Raw genomic sequence first — 26420 nt, 5'->3', positions numbered from 1 at the left:
GAGTGCTGGTGCTTTATCGAATCAGTGGCGCAGTTGGAGAGGAGGGCGTGGCATCCGGCATTGGTGGGGCTTTTGTCTCTCGCTGCAGCCAGAGCTTGGGATCCCTTTCTGCTATTCAACGTCCTCCACCTCTGCCCCCCTCTCCCCCCAGCCGGTAACAGGCTGTTGCCCTGTGATCTGCAGGTCCTGGGACGTGCACAGCTAAGATGCCAGGACATTCTAGAAGGTGGGAAAGGGTGAGTGTGAGGGGTTGAGCATCCCGAGAGGGGAGAGCTGGCTGAGAAACCGACGGGACTGGCCTCCTCACCGCTCCTGATTTGCCGACCTGAGTCCCTGCTGGCGCAGCTCCGTCCCAGGTCCCTCTGGCCGCAAGATGGTGGCTGGGCCCGCAGCAATGACTCCCGCGTCCCGCCCAGTCCCTGCGGCGCCCTGTCTGGAGCTCCCTGGGCAGCTCTGCACGCAGCCCCGAGTATTTCCCAGATTGTTCAGGGATGCCAGGCGGGTCATCAGGGCAGAATCCCGACTCGTGTGTGCGTAGGAGGAGCTGTGGCCGGTGGGGCTCCCAGTCTCTTTTGTTAAACATTTTGTTGGTTTGTTTGAGACAAAGTCTTGCTCTGTCGCCCAGGCTGGAGTGCAATGGCGTGATCACTGCAACCTCCGCCTCTCAGGTTCAAGCGATTCTCGTGCCTAAGCCCCCCGAAAAGCTGGGATTAAAGACCTGCACCACCACGCCTGGCTGATTTTTGTATTTCTAGTAGAGAAGTGGTTTCGCCATGGTGGAAGCTGGTCTGGAACCCCTGGACTCAAGTGATCCCCCCGCCGCGGCCTTCCAAAGGGCTAAGATTACAAGCATGAGCCACCGCGCCCAGCCTCTTCTCTTGCAAAGTAAAGGCAGTCAACGTTAAAACGTTAACGAGTTTATCTGAGCAGTGATTAGTGAAATGGAAAGCACCCAGCCATAATATGTGGGCCACCTGAAAGGCAAAAAGGGAAGGGTTTTACAAAGGGCGTGTGAGAAGGCAAGCCAAATTCAAGAATTGGTCACAGTTATGTAGTCACCTTATTTGTATGATTTGGGTGGAAATTTCCTGGTTATGTAATCAGAGGTTAATTGCAGGTTAAGCCTGAATTTTGTTTCTGCCTAAAATAATTTATAAGAAGTGAATTCGAGATAGGTTTTACATTTTTTACTTATGAACACAGGGCACTAGAGCCCCTTCAGTCTAATTTCCTGCTTTTTAAGTAACACGCCACAGGAGGACTGGTTTTCCTCTGTAACTTCCTAATGTATGGCAAGCAGGACTTCTAATCCACTACCCTTTTACCCTAGCTTAACTCAGGCTTGCAGTAAAATTATAAATTTCCACCTTTGTTCCTACATTCTCAAAAGTGGAAATGAGAACAACTTCCTCTCTCCAATTTACAACACTATCAACTATTTGTCCTTTATTTTACATTTCAAACACAGTGTTTTTATTATTAATCATGTTCATACACAGCAGTGGATGGCAGGTTTTAAAATAATTGTTGTCTGTATACAATTTTTTTTTTTTTTGGAGATGGAGTTTCACTCTTGTTGCCCAGGCTGGAGTGCAGTGCAATCCCCACCTCCCAGATTCAAGCGATTCTCATGCCTCAGCCTCCCAAGTAGCTGGGATTACAGGCTCCCACCACCGTGCCCGGCTAATTTTTGTATTTTTAGGAGAGACGGGGTTTCCTCATGTTGGCCAGGCTGCTCTTGAATTCTTGACCTCAGGTGATCCACCCGCCTCAACCTCCGAAGTCTGTAAACATTTTACGTGAGAATATAATCCTCTGGAACTCCACTGTTAAAAAAAAAAAAAAATCTCTGTGACTGTCCTTTTATCTTCCCTGGTGCATACACCTTGTTAGTAGGTCTTTCGGTTGAAGTTTTGCTTTGGAGAAATTCCAGGGCCCTTTGTGGCAGCCCTCCGGTCTTTTCTTGTTCATGATTTTCAGAACTGTCAGGGATAACTCAAGATGCCCACAGTGGCCATATCTCTTGGAGTGTCTAATGAATATCATCCCCTGGGTCATCTCTTAGAGGACAGCCTGAGGAGTAAGAGTGTAGCCTCTCAGAAGAGCAGCTGGATGGCTTAGGCCTGTGGAAATTTCCTCGCATACCATTTGTCTTAGAAAGCTAACCTTTTAGAAAATTAAAATTATTTTTTCACAAAGGAACGCGTATACACTGTTGATGGGAGTGTAAATTAGTTCAACCATTATGGAAGACAGTGTGGCAACTCCTTGAAGACCTAGAGACAAAATACCATTTGACCTAGCAATCCATTATTGGGTATTTACCCAAAGCAATATGAATCATTCTATTATAAAGACACATGCATGCATATGTGCATTGCAGCACAATTCACAATAGCAAAGGCATGGAATCCACCTAAATGCCTATTAATGATAGACTGGATAAAGAAAGTGTAGTACATATACACCATGGAGTACTGTGCACCCATTAAAAAAAAAATGAGATCATGTCCTTTGCAGGAACGTGGATAGAGCCATAAGACATTATTCTTAGCAAACTAACAGAGGAATAGAAAACTAAATACTAGCTGGATGTGGTGGCTCACAGCTGTAATTCCAGCACTTTGGGAGGCCAAGGCAGGTGGATCATCTGAGGTCAGGAGTTTGATACCAGCCTGAGCAACATGGTAAAACCTCATCTCTACTAAAAATACAAAAAATTAGCCAGGCGTGGTGGCAGATGCCTGTAATCCCAGCTACTCAGGAGGATGAGGCAGGAGAATCTCTTGAACCCGGGAGGCAGAGGTTGCAGTGAGCTGAGATAGTGCCACTGCACTCCAGCCTGGGTGACAAGAGCGAAACTCTACCTCAAAAAAAAAAAAAATAAAAAAAGCAAAACAAACTACTACATATTCTCACTTATAAGTGAGAGTCAAATGATGGGAACACATGGGCCCATAGAGGGGAAGAACACATACTGGGGCCTATTGGAGGAGGGAGAGGATCAGGAAAAATACCTAATGGGTACTAGGCCTTAATACTTGGGTGATGAAATAATCTGCACAACAAACCCCCATGACACACGTTTACCTCTGTAAAAAACTTGAACATATACCCTTGAACTTAAAAGTTAAAAAAAAAAAAGAATTTGGTAGCTTTTCCAATAATTCCCTGACAGCATTTTGATTTTATGTGTATATGACACCTATTAAGTATCAAACATTTGGATTACACAGATGAACAGGGTTCAACATACCTGCCCCATAGGAGTTTGTAGTTCATTAGCATGGATAGGTGTGTAAATGATTAATTTATTCTGGAGAATAACCCTTGTACATAAAAAGACTTATAAAGTATTGAGGAGCTAAATGGTAATAGTGATCAATTCTGCCAGTGACATAGCACTGGGAAAATCAAGGAGGGCTTTATAGAGGAGGTGACATTTGAGTGGGTGTCAGGGTTTACTAGAACTTTTTGTGTTAATGCTGCTAGTGCAGAGTATGCTTTTTTTTTTGACACAGTCTTTCTCTGTTGCCCAGGCTAAAGTGCAGTAGTGCAGTCTCGGCTCACTGCAACCTCTGCCTCCCAGCGATTCTCTCACCTCAGCCTCCCTCCGCCTTTAAGCGATTCTCTCACTTCAGCCTCCCAAGTAGCTGGAATTACAGGCATGAGCCACCACACCTGGCCCCAGAGTAAAAAATTATTTCCAGCTTGGCCAACATGGTGAAACCCCGTCTCTACTAAAAATACAAAAACATTAGTCAGGCATTGTGGCATGTGCCTCTTCCTGAGTTTTTTACCTTGGAAAGATTTTTTCACTTATTTCTATTTCAGTTTTTTAATAACTGTAACTTATATTTTATCAGAAGAGTTTAAAAGATGTTTAAAAAGTCAGACTATGAAAGGTATATTTCAGAAAAATCTACTCATATATTTTATGTATTAAAGATTCTTATTTACCTTTATCTTCTGCAGAGTGAGTGTAGTAAGTTTCTCATGTCTGCTTTTCCTGGTTCCATGATTTTAAATAGAACCCCAGGGCTTTGCTTTGGGAATGCTACCAGAGAAAAGAAATAGGAAAAATCTTTTTTTCATTATGGCTATACAAAGTGAATATATTTCCACAAGCAAATGTGATAGATTAATTGGTGCATTGTATATATTTCTCAAACCATCAGCTCCTCTTTTTTGTGGTGTCTAGAATTTGTAACAGTGGATAATCTCTGTTCTGTATTCTGTTGTCTAGATGTCCAAGTTTAATGCTAAATTTTATGAGATGGAACTTGACATCTTCTAGAAATGTTCACATATGATTGTTTATTAAATTATCTATCATGGAAATAGTTAAATGAGATGTTTATCATCCAAAAAGGACCGATACTTTTTTTTTTTTTTTGAGATGGAATCTTGCTCTGTTGCCCAGGCTGGAGTGCATTGGCACAATCTCGGCTCAGTACAACCTTTGCCTCCTGAATTCAAGCGATTCTCCTGCCTCAGCCTCCCTAGTAGCTGGGATTACAGTTGCCAGCTGCCACACTCATCTAATTTTTGTATTTTTAGTAGAGATGGGTTTCACCATGTTGGCCAGGCTGGTCTCGAACTCCTGACCTCAGGTGATCCTCCTGCCTCGGCCTTCCAAAGTGCTGGGATTACAAGTGTAAGCCACCATGCCCAGCCTTACTTAAGCTTTTTATATTGTAGTTGAAAATTTAAGTCTTACAATTTCCTTACACTATTCTATAAACAGTGTGTTGGAGTGATTTTGCACTTTTTTGAAACATTGGTCATTTTTTTTTATTATTATTATTTATTTATTTTTGAGACTGAGTCTCACTCTATCACCCAGGCTGGAGTGCAGTGGCACGATCTTGGCTCACTGCAACCTGCGCCTCCCAGGTTTAAGGGAATCTCGTGCCTCAGCCTTCTGAATAGCTGGGATTACAGGCGCATGCCACCACGCCCGGCTAATTTTTGTGTTTTTAGTAGAGATAGGGTTTCACCATGTTGGCCAGGCTGGTCTCGAACTCCTGACCTCAAGTGATCCACCTGCCTCAGCCTTCCAAAGTGCTGCAATTACAGGCGTGAGCCATCATGTCTGGCCATACAGTGGTCATTTTCTTATTTCAAACTAAGTGAATAATCCTGACTGGGAAGTAGAAGCCTGAACTCAGTGACTGCAAGCTAAGGATAGTTTTGCCTGCAAAGGGAGATCATTGAAAAAGCAGCTGTTCTGCCTGAGGAGCCTCCCCTGCAGATGTCCTGGCCTGCTCACAATAGCCATGGACAGAGCCTTTATAGTTAGAGAAGCCACAGAGCCTTGAAAACCTTGAAATCCACAGGCAGATGCAGTTGGGATTGGCACAAAGGTGGGGTTGGGAGGCTCTTTCTGGGAATGGAGTTGTTATTGTTCTGAGGTTGTTTCTAGGTTTTGTAAAATATGATGAATCTAGATTTAGGTAAGAAGTTATTTATTTATTTATTTATTTTTATTTTATTTTTTTTTTTTTTGAGCCAGGGTCTCATTCTGTTACTCACGCTGTAGTACAGTGGCATGATCTCGGCTCACTGCAACCTCAGTCTCTCAGATTCAAGCCATTCTCCTGCCACAGCCTCCCTAGTAGTTGGGACTACAAGCAGGCACATTGACGCCCACCTAATTTTTGTATTTCTAGTCGGAAGGTTTTGCAAAGCCTCCTGGGAGAATAGCTGAAGGCAGCTGTTCTATAAGCCTGAGGCAGAGGGCAAGGAGTAGGTACAACAGAGTATAGGGGAATTTATCTTAAACAGGCTTGTTTACTTTTATTGACCAGGAACTGACCTTTGATCATCAGTGAGAGTGATGTTCCCTGAACTTTTTTGGTTTTATTTTTCCTTCCTTCCTATCTTTCTTTCTTCTCTCCTTCCTCCTTTCCTTCTGCTTTGTGTTCCCAGGGCTGGTGTCAAAATTCTGTGCTCAAGCAATTCTCCCATTTCAGCTTCCCAAAGTGTTGAGATTACAGGTTTGAGCCACCATGCTCTGTCCTCTTTTATTTTCTTGTTTTTCCTTTCCATTCTTCCTTTTCCTCTCTTCCTCCCTCCCTCCCTCCCCTCCTTCTTCCCCATCTTCCTTTTTTTTTTTTTTTTTTTTTCCGAGATGGAGTCTCACTCTGTCGCCCAGGGAGTGATGGGAAGCTCGCAGACTTAGACGCCAGAGGGACATTTTCAGGGGTGAGCGCCACACATGGCCTGCAGGGTGGACACGGTGGCTTCTCGGTCTGGCCGCCGGGTGACCAGATGTGGGTGGTGAGCTGTGGCCAGTAGTTGTGGCTGCTGGCCTCTCGTTTGGGTGGACCAGGGATTCAAAGCTTAGGAAGGAAGGTCGGCGGACTTAGAGGCTGGCTGCGGAGGTGGGCCGCCTTGGGGGAAATAAGGTTCCAACAGGGACAGCTTCAGGCCGCGAGTGCCACATGTGGCCTGTAGGGTAGACACAGTGGGCTTCTGCTTCTGCCTCCACCACCAGCTGGCTTCTCTTTCTGGCTGCCAGGTGTACAGGATGTGGGCCACGAGCGTAGGACTTGGTTGCCAGCTGGAAATGTTTACGGTGGACCAGATGGCGCTCACCGGCACAGTACAGCTTCGGTCCAGCAGAGGAGTTCAATGATAGCTCACTGCACTCTTTACCTTCCTAGGCTCATCCAGTTGATCCTCTTATTTTGGCCTCCCAAATAGCTGGGGCTCTCAGGATCTTTCTGTTTCTTTTTCTTTTCCTTTTTTTTTTTTTTTTTTTTAACACCACTTTGAGTTTATTTTCACAGTACATTGAGTTCTGTTGTTTTTTTCTTTTTTTCTCTTTGTCTCTCGTGCTCCTTCCCGTACACTGAAGTTGCTGTTGTTTTAGATTTCTTTCACCCAGGCTAAAGTGCAGTTGCATGATCACAGCTCACTGCAGCCTCGACCTCCCTGGGCTCAGGTGATCCTCCCGTCTCAGACACCCCACTTCCCAGTAGCTGGGACTAAAGGCATGCGCCACCACACTGGTGCTTTATTTTGTATATTTTACTTTTTATTTTTGTAGAGATAGGGTCCCATCATGTTTTCCAGGCTGATCTCAAACTCCTGCAGTCAGACGATGTGCTGGCCTAGACCTCTCAAATTACTGAGCTTACAGGCGTGAGCCACCATGACTGGTTCTATCTATATCTATCTATCTATCTGTCTATCTGTGTGTCTCTCTGTCTACCAATCAATCATCTATTTTTTTTTTTTTTCAGTAGAGATGTGTTCTTGCTATGTTTTTCAGGCGCTGGTCATATATATATTTATATACTTTTTTTAACTGTAATTATTATTATTATTATTTTTTTTTTTTTATTGATCATTCTTGGGTGTTTCTCGCAGAGGGGGATTTGGCAGGGTCATAGGACAATAGTGGAGGGAAGGTCGGCAGATAAACAAGTGAACAAAGGACTCCGGTTTTCCTAGGCAGAGGACCCTGCGGCCCTCCGCAGTGTTTGTGTCCCTGGGTACTTGAGATTAGGGAGTGGTGATGATTCTTAACGAGCATGCTGCCTTCAAGCATCTGTTTAACAAAGCACATCTTGCACCGCCCTTAATCCATTTAACCCTGAGTGGACACAGCATGTTTCAGAGAGCACAGGGTTGGGGGTAGGGTCACCGATCAACAGGATCCCAAGGCAGAAGTATTTTTCTTAGTACAGAACAAAATGAAAAGTCTCCCATGTCTACTTCTACACAGACACGGCAACCATCCGATTTCTCAATCTTTTCCCCGCCTTTCCCCCCTTTCTATTCCACAAAACCGCCATTGTCATCCCGGCCCGTTCTCAATGAGCTGTTGGGTACACCTCCCAGACGGGGTGGTGGCCCGGGAGAGGGGCTCCTCACATCCCAGTAGGGGCGGCCGGGCAGAGGCGCCCCTCACCTCCCGAACGGGGCGGCTGGCCGGGCAGGGGGCTGACCTCCCACCTCCCTCCGGGACGGGGCAGCTGGCCGGGCAGAGGGGCCCCTCACTTCCCAGTAGGGGCGGCCGGGCAGAGGCACCCCTCACCTCCCGGACGGGGAGCTGGCCGGGCGGGGGGCTGACCCCCCCACCTCCCTCCCGGACGGGGCGGCTGGCCGGGCGGGGGGCTGACCTCCCCACCTCCCTCCCGGACGGGGCGGCTGGCCAGGCAGAGGGGCTCCTCCCTTCCCAGTAGGGGCGGCCGGGCAGAGGCGCCCCTCACCTCCCGGACGGGGCGGCTGGCCGGGCCGGGGGCTGACCCCCCCCACCTCCCTCCCGGATGGGGCGGCTGGCCGAGCGGGGGGCTGACCCCCCCCACCTCCCTCCCGGATGGGGTGGCTGCCGGGCGGAGACGCTCCTCACTTCTCAGACGGGGTGGCTGCCGGGCGGAGGGGCTCCTCACTTCTCAGACAGGGCGGTTGCCAGGTGGAGAGTCTCCTCACTTCTCAGACGGGGCGGCCGGGCAGAGACGCTCCTCACCTCCCAGACGGGGTCGCAGCCGGGCAGAGGCGCTCCTCACATCCCAGACGGGGCGGCGGGGCAGAGGTGCTCCCCACATCTCAGAGGATGGGCAGCAGGGCAGAGACGCTCCTCACTTCCTAGATGGGATGGCGGCCAGGAAGAGGCGCTCCTCACTTCCTGGGGCTAGCACTCCTCCTCTGATAGTAGAATGTAGTGGCTTGACCTGTGGGCTCTGGAGTCAGGCTGCCTCTGAATTGGAATTCAGGCTGTGTGCCTTTCAGTGAATACTTAACCTCTTTAGATTTCAATTTCTTCATCATATGGCTGTGGAGATGCCGCGAGAAGTCCTGGAGCAGATTCAGGTACTGTATGCAGATACCTGTAGCCTCTGGAATCTTGATTTCAGAACGCCATTTGATCCAGCAGTTCTGCTCTTGGAAATCTGTCCTATAGAATTCCTTGTGCTCTTACTACCTGTCATGCGCAGAGCCCTGTTTAGTCCCGTCAGTAGGTTCCTGGGTGTGGTGGCACGTGCCTGTAATCTCAGCTGCTGGGGAGGCTGGGGCAGGAGAATGGCTTGAACCCGGGAGGCGGAGGTTGCAGTGAGTCAAGATTGTGCCATTGCACTCCAGCCTGGGCGACAGAGGGAGACTCTGTCTTGAAAAAGAAAAAAAAGTCCTTTTTTTTTTTTTTTTTTTTTGAGACGGAGTCTCGCTCTGTGTCACCCAGGCTGGAGTGCAGTGGCGCAATCTCGTGTAATTATTATTTTTTAAAATAGGTGTTGTCTCACCATGTGGCCCCCAGGATAGTCTCAAAATCCTGGGCTCCAGATATTCTCCTGCCTTGGCCTCCCAAACTGCTGGGATTACAGGCATGAGCCACTATGCCTGGTCTGGTCATTTTTTTTTTTTTTTTTTTGAGATGGAGTTTCACTCTCATTGCCCAGGCTGGAGCGCAATGGTGCAATCTCGGCTCACCACAATCTCCGCTTCCTGGATTCAAGCAAATCTCCTGCCTCAGCCTCCCGAGTAGCTGGGATTATAGGCATGTGCCAGCACACTGGCTAATTTTGTATTTTTAGTAGAGACGGGGTTTCTCCATGTTGGTCAGGCTGGTCCAAACTCCCGACCTCAGGTCATCCGCCCGCCTCGGCCTCCCAAAGTGCTGGGATTACAGGCGGGAGCCACTGCGCCCGGCCTGGTCATATTTTTGTTGTGTTGATTCTTCCCAGTCCAGATGTATAATCTCATCCCTGAACATTTTTGATAGTGTAATTATGACATATGACTTTACCCGACACCAGAGTGAGTTGATGCTCCTGCCCAGCTTACAGAAGGGATTGTGACATATCACTGGACCCAGCACCAAAGTGATGTAACTGTTCTACTGCTTTGGCACTTCCCACAGTGGGCATTGTGACATATCACTGGGTCTTGTACCCAGGTGGTGTGAATCTTCTCTCCAGCCTGGCTCTTTCACAGGGGGCATTGTGTCATATTGCTGGGCCCCACACATAGGTTATGTGAGTCTCCTGCCTGTGCCCTGCCCATGTAGGCCATTGTGACATATTGCTGGGTCCAACACCCAGGTGATGTAACTCTACTGCCTCGGTCCTGCCTACAGAGGACATTGTGATATAACCCTGCACCCATCACACAGGTAATGTGGCTCTCTTCTCCTGCCTGGCCCCTGCTCACAGAAGGGATTGTGACATATCACTGGGCTCAGCACCTAGCTAATGTGACTTTTCTCCTCTTCCTGTGTTTTGCCTGCAGGGGATATTGTGAAATGTCACTAGGCCTAATACTAAGGTGACATTACTCTTTTGTCATGGCACTGCCCTCAGAAGGTATGGTGATATATTGCTGGGCCCAGAACAAATGTGATTATGAGTCTCCTGCCTGGACCCTGCTTACAAGGTGTATTGTAACATATCTGGGGCCCTTTGACTATTTTATTTATTTTATGTTATTTATTTTAATTTTATTTTTGAGACAGAGTCTCACTCTGTCACCCAGGCTAGAGTGCAGTGGTGTGATCTCAACTCACTTCAACCTTTGCCTCCTGGGTTCAAGTGATTCTCCTGCCTCAGCCTCCTGAGTAGCTGAGGTTACAGGTGTGCACCACCACGCCTGGCTAATTTTTGTATTTTTAGTAGAGACAAGGTATCACCATGTTGGCCAGACTGGTCTCAAACCCCTGACCTCAGCCGATCTGCCCGACTCAACCTCCCAATGTGCTGGGATTATAGGGGTGAGCCATTTCGCTTGGCCCTTTTTGACTATTTTATGTGACTCTACTCTCTTACCTGGACATTGCCTAAAAAGAGATAGTGACATATCTTTGGGCCCAGCACCAAGGTGATTTGACTCTCCTTTTCTGCCTGGGCCTTGCCCATAGTAGAGAGAGTGACTTATTGCTGAATTTAGCATACAGGTGGTAGATTCTTCTGCTGGCTCCCAAAAGTCACTGTAAGATATATCTGGGCCAATTGCTGAGATTGTGTGACTCTTCTCCTGGGACCTGTCCACAGTGGGGATTGTGGCATATTGCTTGGCCAAGTACCTACATGATATGACTCTTTTCTTAGGTCTGGGCCCTGCCCACTGAAGTAATTTTGACACATAGCTGGGCCCAGCTCAAAGGTTATGTGACTTCACACTTCTTCCTGAGCCCTACCCATGAGGGCCATGGTGTCTTATCTCTGAGACCGCTTATTAGGTGATGTGACTCTTTATTTTTTTTGAGATGGAGCCTGGCTCTGTTGCCCATAATTTAGAAGATGCGACTCTTTTGCGCCAGAATGGGTACTGTGACATATTGCTGAACCCGTTACATAGGTGATGTGACTCTCTTGCATGGGCCCTCCTCCTAAGGGGGTAGTGTGACACATTACTGAACCCAGTACATAGGTGATGCGACTCTTTTCTATGGCTTTGCCCAAGCAGGGATTTGTGATGTGTTGCTGGACTCACCACCTATGTGTTATGACTCTCCTCTTCTGCCTAAGCCCTGAATGCATTGTGTGTTGTGACATATGCCTGGATTCAGCACTTAGGTGGTACAACTTTATGACATGGGAACTGCCCACGGAAGTATTATGACATGTCTCCTTTCCATCACCTAGGTGATGTGACCCTTTTATTTTTCTTGTTTCTGGCATATTTTGGATATAGTGATGTATCATTGAGTTCAACAGACATGAGATGGGAGGCTTCTGCCTGAGCCCAGCACGTAAGTGGCCTTGTGACATATCTTTGTACCCATTATCTTTGAGATTTAATACCCCTTTTCTGCCTGCACCCTCACCACTGGAAAGATTGTGATGAATCACTGTTCTCAGCAATCAGGTGATGTGTTTTTCCTTCCTGGTCCTTGCCCACAGATCATTGTAACATATCACTGGGCCTAGCATCTAGGTGATGTGACTCTGCTGACTGTATTCTGCTTTCAGGAGGAGATTGTAACGTATCCCTAATTGAGCACCCAGGTGGTGTGACACTTCTGCCCTGTCCCTGCCCTCAGAGGAGATTCTGACATATCACTGCCCCAAAATGCAGGTGCTGTGAGTCTACTAGTCAGTCCCTTTTCATTGGTGGGATTGTGATGCATATCTTTTCCAAACTTAAAGGTGCAATAATGATTTTCATACTTCGAAAAAACCAATAGCAGATACACTATCTCTCATAGCCAGGGTCAGGAAAATGAGTAATGTCTTGGGTCTCCTCTTTGTATGAAGGTCATAAAGAATTAACACTCTGTCACATACTGTGTAAAGTTGTCAAGAGGTACAGAGAATGGCCTAACAGAACTCAGCACACAGGGGAGGTTGTGACACTCATATGCATAGCCTGCCAACAGTAAACACTGTCATCTTTCCACATAAACACAGCTCACTGTTGAGGTTCTGAAGCTCTTATGCAGATGCAGTCAAAAGTTGGAAAATTGAATCTCATATGTGAATTCGATCCATAGAGATGTTAGTGTCTCTGACACCAAGATTCAGCACACCTGTGAGTCGGTGACTTCACTAAAATGACACAATTTGCAGGAGGGATTGAGGTTCTCATACGCAAATTCAGACTATCATTGAGATTGTCACTCAGGTACTTACACCCAAGATACGGAGGGAATTATGTCTCAGCTAGAACTAAAAAATGTGTGAAATTGTTAATGTCATACCTCATCCTTAAGTTAGCTGTGTTTGTGACATACACCTTTTTTTAGCACCTGAGTAATTTGACTCTCCTGCCTGGACCCAGCGTACAGATGGGATTGTGCTTCATTGCTGGACCCAGCATTTAGGTAATGTGAGTCTATTCTTATTTCACAGAGGGCATTTTCACAGAGGGCAAGGGAGGACTGTGGCATATCACTAGACCCAGCAACTAGGTGTTGCAATTCTCCTGTTTTTCCTCGGCCTCACATATTTTTGGTATTGTAAATATTACTAGGCCCACTACCTATGAGATTGCATGCTACTGCCTGGGCTGTGCCCACAGTGACCTTGTGACATATATCTGCATCCATGACCTAAAAGATATGACACTTCTTGCCTGCAACCTGCCCTGCACAGGAAAGATTGCAACTTCTCCCTGGAAGCAGACACCAGGTGATGTGGCTCTCCTGCCTCTGTCTTGCCCCCAGGGAGCATTGTGACATAATGCTGAGCTCAACCCTTAGGTGTTGTGACTCTGTTGCCTATGCTGTGCTTTCAGGAGAGAATTGTAACATATCCCTGGCTGAGCACCCAGGTGATGTGATATTCCTGCTTGGTTCTTTCCCTCAGGGAAGATTGTGAGATACCCTTGGCTGAAATCCCAGGTGATGTGACTCTCCTGCTAACTCTCTACCTACAGGTTAAATGGAGGCATGTACTGTAGTCAGCTTATAAGTGTAATGATGACTCTCATACCTCTAGTCAGCTATTAGAAGAAATACTGTCTCTCATAGCTCAACTTAGAAAAATGAGTCACATTCTTGGTCTTCTCTTTTTATGAAGGTCATACAGAATTGCCACCCTCCAACATATCATATAATGCCCTCGAGTGTTACAAAGAGTGTTATCCCAGGGCACACAGCACAAAGGTGAGATTGTTTCTTATATGCACACCTCACCAACCATTAGGATTATCACCCTTACACATGAAAAGAGCCCATTGCTGAGGTCTTGAATCTCAAATGCAAACACTGTCCAGAGTTGGAATTGTGACTGTCATATATGAGCCTCCGGCCACAGTTGAGATGGTGACACACTTCTAAACTCATAACATAGCAGATGAGGACTCTACTATATAAACCCTACCAACTGGAGAGATGTTGGCTCTAATACCTGGGCTTAGAGCCACAAGTATGGTCATGGGTGCTTACAAACATGACTTTAGAGTAAATTGTGACTCTTATTTATACTGGATAAAGCCTTTGAGTAGTATAGAGAGTGTACTAGCTGGGCGCCGTGGCTCATGCCTGTTATCCCAGCACTTTGGGAGGCTGAGGCAGGTAGATCATGAGTCAGGAGTTTGAGACAAGCCTGGCCAACATGGTGAAAACCTGCCTCTACTAAAATTGCAAAAAATCAGCTGAGCATGGATGTGGCCGCCTACTGGGCCTTTCCTGCAGGCCCTGGCTGATGGATAGAATTAGTACTCAGACACAGGTATGCAGTGTAACAGCAGCTAGATAATGGCCTGCCTCTAGTGGCCAGAGAGCTGCCCCAAGAAGCTGGAGCTGCTTGCTTGCTTTCAGTGCAGGCACAATGCCAAAAACCTGGAGCAAACACAACCTGCAGGTAACTAATATTTATTGTTCTCCTTTCAGGGAATGTCACTCCCGTGGATGATCAAAGGTCAGTTCCTGGTCAATATAAGTAAACAAGCCTGTTTAAGATAAATTCCCCTACACTCCACTGTACCTACTCCTGGCCCTCTGCCTCAGGGTTATAAAGCAGCTGCCTTCAGCTATTCTCCCCTGGGTCTTTGCAGAACCTTCCAAACTTTCAGAAGGTTTGCGTCCTTTCCCTATAGTTTTTCTTACCATTCTGACTGATCCCTCACAGGCGCCTGTAATTTCAGCTACTCCGGGGGCTGAGGCAGGAGAATCGCTTGAACTCGGAAGCAGAAGTTGCAGTGAGCTAAGGTCGCACCACTGCACTCCAGCCCAGGCGACATTGTGAGACTCCATCTCAAAAAAAAAAAAAAGAAAAAAAGTGTACTAACAAGACCCAGCACACAGAGGAGACTTTTACGATTATATGAACACCCATCAAACAGTACACATCATCATTGTGAGTTCTGAATCTCACACATAGAGGAAGTCAAAGGTGGAAAAATTGACTCTCATATTTGGATCCAGTCCACAGGTGAGTTGGTGACATTCAGAGCAAGAATCAGCACACCTATGAGGCTGTGACTTCACTAATTAGACACAGCAGGAGTATGGGCTGTTAGGTACAAATTTTGTCTACTGTTGAGATTGTAACTCCTGTCCTTAGATACAACATATAGGAAGGGTTAACCTCCTATACCTAAAACCGGAACATGTGTGGGATTGTTAATTTGATCCCTGCACCTTCTCACAGGTTTACTTGGAACATATTTCTCTGCCCAGCACCTGAGTGATCTGACTGTCTTGCCTACAGATGGAATGGTGACATATAGCTGAACCCAGAACTGAGGGGATATGACTCTCTTTTTCTGCATTGGTGCTGCTCACAGGGGGCATTGTGACATATCGCTGGGCCTTGCACTTAGGTGATGTGAGTCTCCTTCGCCTTGGCACTGCCCACAGAATGCATTGTCACATATCTCTGGGCCCCACACCCAGGTTTTTTGACTCTCCTACCTGGTCACCTGACCACATAAGCAATTGTGACATATTGCTGGAACATACACCCTGGTAATGCAACTCTACTACCCACAAGGAGCATTGTGACATATATTTTCACACCTCACCCACATGATGTGACTTTCTTCTCCTGCCTGGTCCCTGCTCACAGGGGGAGTTGCGACGTATCATGTGGCTCAGTACCAAACAAGTGTGATTCTTCTTCCATCATAGGTTCTGCTAGCAAGGAGGACTGAGACATATTGTGGGGCTCTACGCCAATGTGACATTACTGTTCTGCCTTGGCCTGTACCTGAAAAGGCATTGTGACATATTGCTGGGCCCAGCAACAAGGTGACATGAGTCTTCCGTATGGACCCTGACAACAGAGCATTGTGACATATCTTTAAGAGCATCAACTATTTGATGTGACTCTCCTTTTCTACCAAGGCTTTCCTCATATGAGAGATTGTGACACATCTTCTGGCACAGAAATCAAGTGATGTGTTTCTCCTGCCTGAGCTTTGCTCATAGGGAGCACTGTGACATATCTCTGGTCTCAGCACCCAGGTAATGTGACTCTACTCTCTGTGCCCTGATTTCAGGAGAAAATTTATACGCCTGACTAAGCATCCAGTTTTTAACTCTTCTGCCTTGTGCCTGTTCTCAGAGAAGATTGTGACATATACCTGGCCTATTACGCAGATGATATAAGTCTCCTGCTCTCTCCCTATCCACAGGGGAGATTGTGACATATATCTTTGTTCAGACCATTGGTGCAATGTTGACTCTCATATCTGACATCAGCCAATAGGAGACATACTATCTCTCATATGTGGGCTTAGGAAAATGGGTAAGATTCTGGCTCTCCCCTTTGTAGGAAGGTTAAAGAAAATTACAGTCTCTCCCATATTGTATAAAGCCCTCCAGTGCTCCAGAAAGTGTCATAACAGGGTCCAGAAAACAGGAGATTGTTTTATATTTGCACAGTTTGCCAATTGTTAAGATTGTCACCCTCATCCATGGACAGAGCCTACTGGTGAGATCTTAAATCTTACATGTGGACGCAGTGCAGAGTTAAAATTGTGACTGTCATATGTGAACATCAGGCAACATGAGGTGGTGACTCATTAGCCTAGCTTATAGGCAGGTGACAACTCTCATATCTGGACCCAGCCATTACAGAGATGTTGACTCTCTTATCTGAGCACAGAGCCACAGGTACGATCATGGGCCCATACCAGCACAAATGTCTCCTAGTCACAAAAGATTGCGACTCTCATGCATACCTTATAAATCCTCGGTTGGTACAGAGAGTATTCTAGCTAGACTCAGTGTACAGTTGAGGTTTTGACATTCCTGTATACCCAGTCGACAGTAAAGATTATCATCTTTTCACAAGAACGGTCCACTGGAAATTCTGAATCTTATATGCAGAGACAGTTGCAAGTTGTAAAATTTACTCATAAGTGAATCCAGTCCAAAGGTAAGTTGGTGACTTTCAGACCAAGATTGAACACACCTGTTTGTCTGATTCCACTAAGGTGACACAGCCAGTAAGAGGGATTGAGTCTCTCATTCAGTGATTCAATTCATTCTAAAAATTGTGACTTATGTACTTAGACCCAACATACAGGAGGTGTTGACTCTCATACCAAAAATTAGGGTACGTACAGGATTGTTAATCTCATCTCTGGTCTTTCCTTCAGGTGTGATTTTGGCACACACTTCTGCCCAGCACCTGAGTAATGTGATTCTTCAGAATTGGCCCAGCCCACAAATAGGATTGTGCCACACTGCTGGACCCAGCGCCTAAGTGATGTAACTCTATTCTTCTGCCTTGGTGCTACTCGAAAAAGACATTGTAACATATCTCAGAGCCTTACACCCAGGTAATGTGAGTCTCTTCTTCTGCCTTGCTGCTGCACACAGAAGCGGAATATGTACAGGATTGTTAATCTCATCTTGGATCTTCCTGCACATGTGATTGTGACACATGCCTCTGTGTAGAACCTGAGTGAGTTTACTCTCCTGCCTGGATTTAACCCATAGATGGAATTGTGACAAATCACTGTACCAGAAACTAGGTGATGTGACTCTATTTTCTTGCCTCTGTGTTTTTATATGGGGCATCGTGACATATCACTGGGCCTTGCACCCAAGTGATGGGAGTTTTCTCTCCTGCTTTGGTGCTGTCCACAATGAAAATTGTGAAATATTGCTGCCCTCCCCACTAGGTTATGTTACTCTCCTGCCTCTGCTTTGCCCACATGGGTCACTGTGACATATTGCTGGGTCTAAAACCCAGGTAATGTCACTCTCTTGTTTGGGTTCTGCCTGCAGCAGTCATTGTCGCATATCTCTATGCTCATCACCCAGGTAATATGACTCCCTTTTACTGCTTAGTTCCTTCTCACAAAACAACTTGTGACATATTGCTAGGCCCAATACACCTAGCTGGTGTTAACTCTTCTTTTCTTTTCTTTCCTTTTTTTTTTTTTTTTTTGAGATGGAGTCTCACTCTGTTGCCCAGGCTGGAGTGCAGCGGCATGATTTCAGCTCACTACAGCCTCTGCCTCCTAGGTTGAAGCGATTGTCCTGACTTAGCCTCCCAAGTAGCTGGGATTAAAGGCATGTGCCACCACACCCGGCTAATTTTTGTATTTATAGTAGAGACAGGGTTTCGCCATGTTGGCTACGCTGGTTTCGAACTTCTAACCTCAGGTGGTCCTCCTGCCTCGGCCTCCCAAAGTACTGGAATTACAGGCATGAGCCACTGCACCTGGCCTGATTCTTCTCTTCTTTCTAGGTTTCGACTGCAGCAGAGATTGTAACAAACCACTGGGCCCAGCCGCATAATGATGTTACTCTTTTGCCTTGGGCCTGCCCTCAGAAGGCACTGTCACATATTCATGGGCCCAACGCCAAGGTGATATGTGTCTCCAGCCTGGACCCTGCCCACAGGGGGCATTGTGACATATCTCTTGGCCCATCATATGTTTGATATTATCCCCTCCCCTCTTCTACCCTGTGTTTGCCTATAAAAGACACAGTCATATGTTCCTGGGCCCAGCACCTAGGTGTTGTCTTACTGGAATGTGTCCACATGGGGATTGTGATATGTCACGTGGCCCAGTACTTAACTTGATGTGACTCTCCTCTCATGCCTAGGCCTTGTAGAGAATCCCCTTCCCCTTTTGTTTTCCTTTTTTTCTTTGCAGATCCAGGAGATAATCAACTAAGAGCCAGGCACCCGTTTAGGTCTAATAAGAAACATTTTACAAACTGCTCTCTCTTTTAATTCACCTATCTGAGAGATTCCTCTGTACAATAAAACTTGGTCTCCACAATCCTTTACCTTAACCTAAACCTTCCCTTTCATTGATCCCAGGTCTTCAGATTCCACCACTTGTCAACCACAAAATATTTAAACTTACCTGGAAGCCGCCCGCTTTGAGTTGTCCTGCCTTTCTGAACCAAACCAATATATTCCTGCAAAACCGGCCATGATTAAAACATCAAAAAATAATATGTGTTGGCATGGCTGTGGTGAAAAAAGAATACTTTTTCACTGCTGGTGGGTATGTAAACTAGTACAACCACTATGAAAAACAGTATGGAGATTCATTAAATAAAAGTAAAGCTACCATTTGATTAAGCAATTCTACTACTGCGTATCTACATGAAGAAAAAGAAATTATATGCGTAAGACACTTGCACACACATGTTTATAGCAGCACAATTTGCAATTGCAAAAATATGGAAGCAGCCTAATGCCCATCAGCTAATGAGTGGAAAAAGAAAATGTGGCATATGTATACCAATGCATACTACTCAGCCCTAACGAGGAATAAAATAATAGCATTTGCATCAATCTCGATTTAGTTGGAGACCATTATTCTAAGTAACTCAGCAATAAAAAACCAAGCATTGTATGTTCTCACTTATAAGTGGGAACTAAGCTATGAGAATGCAAAGGAATAAGAATTATGTAATGGACTCTGGGTACTCAGCAGAAAGGGCGGGAGAGAGGGGTGAGGGATAAAAGACTACATATTGGGTACAGTGCACACTGCTTGGGAGATGGGTGCACCTAAATCTTAGAAATGATTACAAAAGAACTTATCCATGTAACCAAACATCACCTGTACCTTAAAAACTTTGGAAGTAATAATAATTACAAACAAAAACAAAAAAACACAAAACCCCATAAGTTTAACTTTCTATATTTTGGCTGTTTTGTTTTGTTTTGTTTAGAAAGGGTCTCTGTCACCCAGAATAGAGTGAAGTGGCTCAATGAGGGCTCACTGCAGCCTCGACTTCTGGGCTCATGCAATTTTCCTCCCTCAGCCTCCTGAATAGCTGGTACTAAATGTGCAGGCTACCATGCTCAGTTAATTTTTAAATTTTTTTTAGACGTGTTTTTGCCATGTTGCCCAGGCTGATCTCGAATTCTTGGGCTTAAACAGTCTTCATTACTTGCTCCCCCAAAGTGCTGGGATTATAAGCATGAGCCAACATGCCTGACTATAATTTTTTAATTTTATTTTACTTTTTATTTTTTGAGACGGAGTCTCACTCTGTCAGCAGGCTGGAGTGCAGTGGTGCAATCTCGGCCCACTGCAACCTCTGCTTACTGGGTTCAAGTGATTCTCCTGCCTCAGCCTCCTGAGTAGCTGAGACTACAGGAGCGCGCCACCACGCCTGTCTAATTTTTGTATTTTTTAGCAGAGACAGGGTTTCACCATATTTGCCAGGCTGGTCTTGAATTCCTGACCTCATGATCCACCCACCTCAGTCTCCCAAAGTGCTGGGATTACAGGCGTGAGCCACTGCACCCAGCCCAGAATCTTTAATATGTTATAAAAAAGCTAACTATATTTAGATTCGTTAGTTTACAGAAAATTCAAAAAAAATCTTTTATTAAATGTTAGAAGCAAATTTTTGATGCTGCAAAGGAAATAGTACTTGAATGTAAATTTTCTCAGCAAGGCAATATTTACTTTTATAGAAGGGTGCATCTTGCGAATGGAGCAATGGCAAGAGCACACCTGAACAAGGGAGGGAAAGGAGTTCTTAGCCCTGATGCAGGTAGCCCCTACTGCTGTGTCATTCCCCTGTTGGCTAGGGTTGGACTGCACAGTCTAAGCTAATTCCCATTGGCTATTTTAAAGAGAGGAGGAGTACAAGCCAGAGTGGTGGGGTGAGCAGTTTGGATGGGAACTACTGTTATGGAACAGGTGACCAAGGTGACTCAGGTCAGAGCAGGTGACCAGGGGTGACTCAGGATGGAGCAGGTGACCGGGGGTACAGATGTAAACTACTGATTAGAACTGGCGGGAAGGTTGTTTACTAAAACTGGAGACAAAAACAAGTTAAACTTTAAAATGGAGAATGAAGAACAGGGAGCTGAATATACTGACATACTGATTCTTTGAAGAGCAATTTAGAACTCACTGTATTTAACATTAAAATATATAAATGTTTTTTATCTACAAATATTAATATAAAACAGTTCAAAATTACTTCCTAGGGATTTCACTAAAAATTAGTTTGTTAAGGGTTAATGTAATTAATATAAGACCACTAGATGTAAAAAAACTAATTCTTCAAAGAAAATGTTTAAGGCCAGGTGTCGTGGCTCACGCCTGGTAATCCCAACACTTTAGGAGGCCGAGATAGGCAGATCATTTTGAGCTTAGGAGATCGAGACCAGCCTGAGCAACATGGCAAATTCCAGTCACTACTTCAAATAAGGAAATAAACCGGGCATGATCGCGCACGCCTGTAATCCCAGCTACTCCAGAAGCTGAGGCTGGAGAATCGCTTGAATCTGGGAGGTGGAGGTTGCAGTGAGCTGAAATCATGCCACTGCACTTCAGCCTGGGTGACAGAACAAGCTTCTCTCTCGGAAATTAAAAGAAAATAGAGAGTGTATAAACAAAAGCAAAATATGCTTTTGATGAAGAAAGTTAGAAACATTTGTCTGCTTTGAAATTACTTAAAGGTTCCTTCAAATTGAAAAAGTAAAAATAATGTAGATTAAAATGAAATATAAAAAGTTAAACAATGGACCGGCATCATGGCTTACCCATGTAATCCCACTACTTTGGGAGGCTAAGGCAGGTGGATCACCTGAGGCCAGGAGTTCAAGACCAGCCTGGCCAACATGGTGAAACCGCATCTCTACTAAAAATACAAAAAATTAGTCAGGTGTGGTGGTGCACCTGTCATCCCAGCTACTCCAGAGGCTGAGGGAGGAGAATCCCTTGGACCTGAAAGGCAGAGGTTGCAGTGAGCCGAGATCGTGCCGCTGGACTTCAGCCTGGGCCACAGAGCAAGACTACGTCTCAAAAAAAATTAAAAAATTATAAGAGATCATAAAATATGTATAAAAATCTAGAGAGGTCAAAAAAAATTTATTTTTATTTTTATTTTTTGCTGGGGTGCAGTGGCATGATCTCAACTCACTACAACCTCCGCCTCCCGGGTTCAAGCGATTCTCCTGCCTCAGCCTCCGGAGTAGCTGGGATTACAGACGTGTGCTACCATGCTCAGCTAATTTTTATATTTTATTTTTCATTTTTTTGAAATGGAATTTCACTCTTATTGTTCAGTCTGGAATGTATTGGCGCGATCTAGGCTTACTGCAACCTTGGCCTCCCGGGTTCTAGCAATTCTCCTGCCTCAGCCTCCCGAGTAGTTGGGATTACAGGCACGCACCACCATGCTCAATAATTTTGTATTTTTAGTAGAGATGGGGTTTCACCATGTTAGCCAGACTGGTCTCGGACTCCTGACCTCAGGAGATCCACCTGCCTCGGCCTCCCAAAGTGTTGGGATTACAGGTGTGAGCCATGGCGCCCGGCTGAGAGACTTACAATGTTTTATCAAATTAGCTTTATTATTGATAATACACTATTAATAAAGTAAAAGTTGATTTTCTCTGGAACAAAAATTTTATGTATTATTAATATACAGCAAATATTTTTGTTCACATTTTGAATACATTGAAAGAGAGCAAAGAAGAGAGAGGATTTTCCCATGCTCTGAAGTGGGCCTGGCTGAGCTGAGGAAGCCCTGCCTGAAAAGGCTGCAGCCTACGCTGTCACTCTTTCTTCATTCAGCCCAGTGTCTGATCACATCTTCTGTCACTCAGGGCCTGAGAAGGCGGGGCCTTAAACGTTATCTAATCAGGGACGCTGGGCTGGGAACTGTCCAATCAGGCACAAAGCTGGAGCGGACAGGGCGGCTTCCGGGATGTGGCTGGGCCTTTGTCTCTCGCTGCCGCCGGAGTTTCCAGGTCTCGACTTCACTGCTCTGTGTCGTCTGCTCCAGGAGGCCCAGCCTGTGTGGCCCTGTGACCTGCAGGTATTGGAGAGCCACAGCTAAGACGCCAGGAACCCCTGGAAGCCTAGAAATGGTGAGACTGCCAGGTGCGACGTCCCGAGAGAGGGAACGGGGCTCGTTGAAACCGGTGGGATGCGGCTGTGGCGAGCCTCAGGCCTTCCTTCAGTCAGCTCCACAATCCGTGCCCGGGTTCTCCTTGCCCAGCTCGGCCTCAGTCCCCTTCAGCGATAAGATGGCGGCTGCGCTGACAGGCGGGCTCCGGGCGTCCTGTCTCTTCCCTGCCCAGTGACTGTGTCCTGGCCTGGAGCCCTCTCTGGGCAGCTCTGCACCCGCAGCGCCGCGTCTCTCCCAGATTGTGCAGGGATCACGGGAGGGTCGTCAGGGGAGAATCCTGACTGGAGGTGCTGGCTCATGAATAGGAAGCACTTTAGTCCGTGGGGTTCCCAGGGCCTCTTTTTTTCTATTAAAAATTTATGGGCGTCACCGCGAAAAGATTAAATAATTTAATCAAAGAGTGATTCAAACATTGTAGAGCACCCAGCTATGGTTTGTAATTTGTGGTCTATGAAAGGCCTTGAAGGAGATATTTTTATAAGGTTCATGATAAAGAAAACCAAATTCAGTAATTTGCTAGGTACAGTTATGTAGGTTTTGTTTTGTTTTGTTTTTTGAAAAGGAGTTTTGCTCTCTCGCGCGGGCTGGAGTGCAGTGGCGTGATCTCGGCTCACCGCAACCTCTGCCTCCCGGGTTCAAGCGATTCTCCTGCCTCAGCCCTAGTAGCTGGGATTACAGGCGCCTGCCACCACACCAGGCCACTTTTTTTATTTTTCGGAGAGACGGGGTTTCACCTTGTTGGCCAGGCTGGTCTGGAACTCCTGACCTTAGGTGATCCACCCACCTTGGCCTCCGAAAGTGCTGGAATTACAGGCGTGAACCACCGCACCTGGCCTAGTTTCTTAATTTTTACAATCTAGGTGGAAATATCCTTCTTATGTAATCAGAGCTTAATTGGCAGTTTATAGTTGCTTAAGCCTAAATTTTGCTTCTGCCAATGTAGTAATTTACCAAAAAATGCTCTTGAGTTTAGATTTTTATTTTTAGAAGTAGAAATCCGAGGACTAGAGCCACCTCAATCTAATTGCCTGCCACTTAATTTTTCTCACACTCAAAAGGGGACGATTTTTCCCTGAATTTTTTACATGTGTCTCAAGCAGGGCCTCAAGTCCACCTCTCATCCCCTGTTCCTCCAGCCTAACTCTGGCTTGCAGTAAAATACTAAATTTCCAGTTTCGTCTGACATTCCCAAATGCCAATTTCCCCTCCCTAATTCACTTTATCAACTATTTGTCCTGTAGTGTACATTTTGATACCGATTTTAATCATTTTTATTTTTAATTTTTGAGACAGAGCCTTGCTCTGTCACCCAGGCTGGAGTGCAGTGACGCACTAGGCTCACTACAACCTCTGCCTACTGGGCTCAAATGATTCTCCTCTCTCAGTCTCCCAAGTAGCTGGACTTACAGGCGCCCACGACCATGTCTGGCTAATTTTTGTATTTTTAGTACAGACAGGGTTTCACTATGTTGGCCAGGCTGGTCTCGAACTCCTGGCCTCAACTGGTCTGCCCACTTCGGCCTCCCAAAGAGCTGGGATTACAGACGTGAGCTACCGCATCTGGCCAATTAATTTTTTTTTGACAAAGCATTTGATGGCACATTTAAAAAGATTTGTTTTTTTTGGTAAATACTCCCTGTGAGAAGAAAGCAGAGAATAATCTCCTAACACTGTATTGTAAAATATCTCTGTGCATTTTTTCGTCTATTTTCCCTAGACGCAGCTATCTTACCAGAATGTTTTTGGGTCAGGTTTTCCTTTTGGAAACTGTATAGGGTGATGTGTCTTCAGTCACCCTTCAGTTTTTTCTTGGACCTAGATTTCAGTACTGTATGGGGATAAACCAAGATACCCACCATGGCTATGTGTGCTAGAGTGTCTAGTGAATATCAGCTTCTGGGTCATATTCTCTCATAGGACAACCTGAGGTATTGAGTTTAGCTTCTCAAGTGTGGATGTGGATGCCCTGAGGCTGAGAGGCATTTCCTGGTGCACTTTTTTTTAAAGTTAATTCCTTGAGACATTAATATTGCCTTCACCCAATTCAGCTTTCATTTCTTGGAGACACATTGCTGGCCAGCCAATCAGATACTAGTATTGAGGAGAAAACAAATAATTTCTGCCTCCTGGATTCCTTTAGGGGGCAGAAAAATAGTGCAAGAAAAATAGTAAAAAAATTTCTAGAAAAAAAATACCCAGCACTCCAAAAGACAAAAAACAAAAAAAACACAAAAAACCAGAAAACTGACCCCAGTTAGATGGCGTAAGAACTTGCAGAGTATAATGTGCCTGAGGCACTCACTGGGGCATAGTTCAGAGTCTCCTGAGAGGGGGTTATTGAGCACTTAAGTGAGCAGGATGGGGTGGGACAATCTCAAGTAATTGAATGGCCTGACTTGACACATGAGGAAGACTTATCTGTATCTTGAAAAGCTTTGTTCACTTATTTTGACCTAAGGGGTTTTTTTTTGTCTTATTTATTTATTTACTTATTTATGAGTCGAAATCTTGCTCTGTCGCCCAGGCTGGTGTGCAATGGTGTGATCTCAGCTCACTGCAACCTCTGCCTCCTGCATTCAAACATTCAAGGAATTCTGTCTCAGCTCCCCAGTAGCTGGGATTACAGACGTGCACCACCACTCCCAGCTAATTTTTGTATTTTTAGTAGAGATGGGGTTTCACCATGTGGCCCAGGATGCTCTCAAATTCCTGCCCTCATGATTTCTCCACCTTAGCTTCCCAAAGTGCTGGGATTACAGATGTGAGCTGTCGTGCCTGGTTCTATTTCCTGGTATTTTGATTTTTGAGTTTAATGCTAAATTTTATGTGATGAAACTTGGTACCTCCTAGAAGTGTTCCCATGTGACTTTTTTTTTTCTTTTTTTTCTTTTTTTTGAGACGGAGTTTCACTCTTGTCACTCAGGCTGGAGTGCAGTAGTGCAATCTCAACTCACTGCAACCTCTGCCTTTTGGGTTCAAGTGATTCTCCTGCCTCAGCCTCCCAAATAGCTGGGATTACAGGCGCTTGCCACAACGCCCGGCTAATTTGTGTATTTTTAGTTGAGGTGGGGTTTCACCATGTTGGCCAGGCTGGTCTCGAACTCCTGACCTCAGGTGATCCACCCACCTCAGCCTCCCAACGTGCTGGAATTACAGGCATGAGCCACTGTGCCCGGCAGACTAATTGTTTGCTACGTGATTTTTGATACAAATAATAACATAATATATTTATTGTCTGAAAGGAATAAATACTTTTGCTTTTCTTACTGAGGTATAAGATGTAAGCACCTTAAACTTTTCTTCCCTTATATGAACACTGTGTTTGCGTAATTTTGCTGAATTATTCTACCACCTAGTTATAGTTTCAAAAGCCAAGTTAATAACTCTGACATAGAAATTAAAGCTTAAACCCAGTGACTCCAAGCTAAGCCTTTTGCAGGCTTGAGCCTGCAAAAGGAGGTTTTTAAAGACCCAGTTAGTTCCTTCTGGGGAGCCTCCCCTGCAGATGTCCCAGCTTGCTCACCTCAGCTATGGAAGAAGCCCCTATACTGAGACAATCTACAGAGCCCTGGAAAGCTGGCAACCCACACGCAGATGCAGTTAAGTTTAATATAAAAGGGTATTGGGAGGGTCTTACTGAAGATGAAGTTATTGTTTTGAGGCAGTTTCTAGA

At 45.6% G+C, this 26420-nt stretch overlaps 1 protein-coding gene and 1 long non-coding RNA gene across 12 annotated transcripts in view; both read left to right on the top strand.

Annotated features, from left to right (window-relative positions):
• ZNF91 (zinc finger protein 91) overlaps positions 1 to 26420 on the top strand; it is a 167732-nt gene that overhangs the window by 73647 nt on the left and 67665 nt on the right. For 2 of the 6 annotated variants that reach the window (XM_031004095.3, XM_055372321.2), the window contains exon 1: positions 22536 to 22706. The exons of 1 other annotated variant lie outside the window; for it this stretch is intronic. In XM_031004095.3, coding sequence (XP_030859955.2) covers positions 22704 to 22706 — 3 coding nt within the window. In that variant the 5' untranslated portion in view covers positions 22536 to 22703. Of the gene's footprint in view, positions 1 to 22498; positions 22720 to 26420 lie in introns of those variants that run through there. 3 more of the 6 variants (XM_031004094.3, XM_031004093.3, XM_055372320.2) reach the window with 3 other exon arrangements.
• LOC109024114 (uncharacterized) lies at positions 74 to 19225 on the top strand. 6 transcript variants are annotated; one of them, XR_010131919.1, is made up of 9 exons: positions 74 to 236; positions 11916 to 12021; positions 12689 to 12766; positions 13464 to 13549; positions 14279 to 14306; positions 14533 to 14819; positions 15518 to 15853; positions 16993 to 17300; positions 18093 to 19225. It is a non-coding gene; the product is annotated as an uncharacterized lncRNA (long non-coding RNA). The 6 variants fall into 6 exon arrangements; XR_010131921.1 differs by lacking the exon at positions 74 to 236 and having other exon boundaries at positions 10481 to 12021; positions 16993 to 17175; XR_010131922.1 differs by lacking the exon at positions 74 to 236 and having other exon boundaries at positions 10481 to 12021; positions 14517 to 14819.

This window comes from Gorilla gorilla, chromosome 20 (assembly GCF_029281585.2).
Source record: "Gorilla gorilla gorilla isolate KB3781 chromosome 20, NHGRI_mGorGor1-v2.1_pri, whole genome shotgun sequence".
Taxonomy (NCBI): domain Eukaryota; kingdom Metazoa; phylum Chordata; class Mammalia; order Primates; family Hominidae; genus Gorilla; species Gorilla gorilla.
The sequence above is the reverse complement of the archived record's forward strand: the minus strand, read 5'-3'. Positions and strand labels throughout refer to the sequence as shown.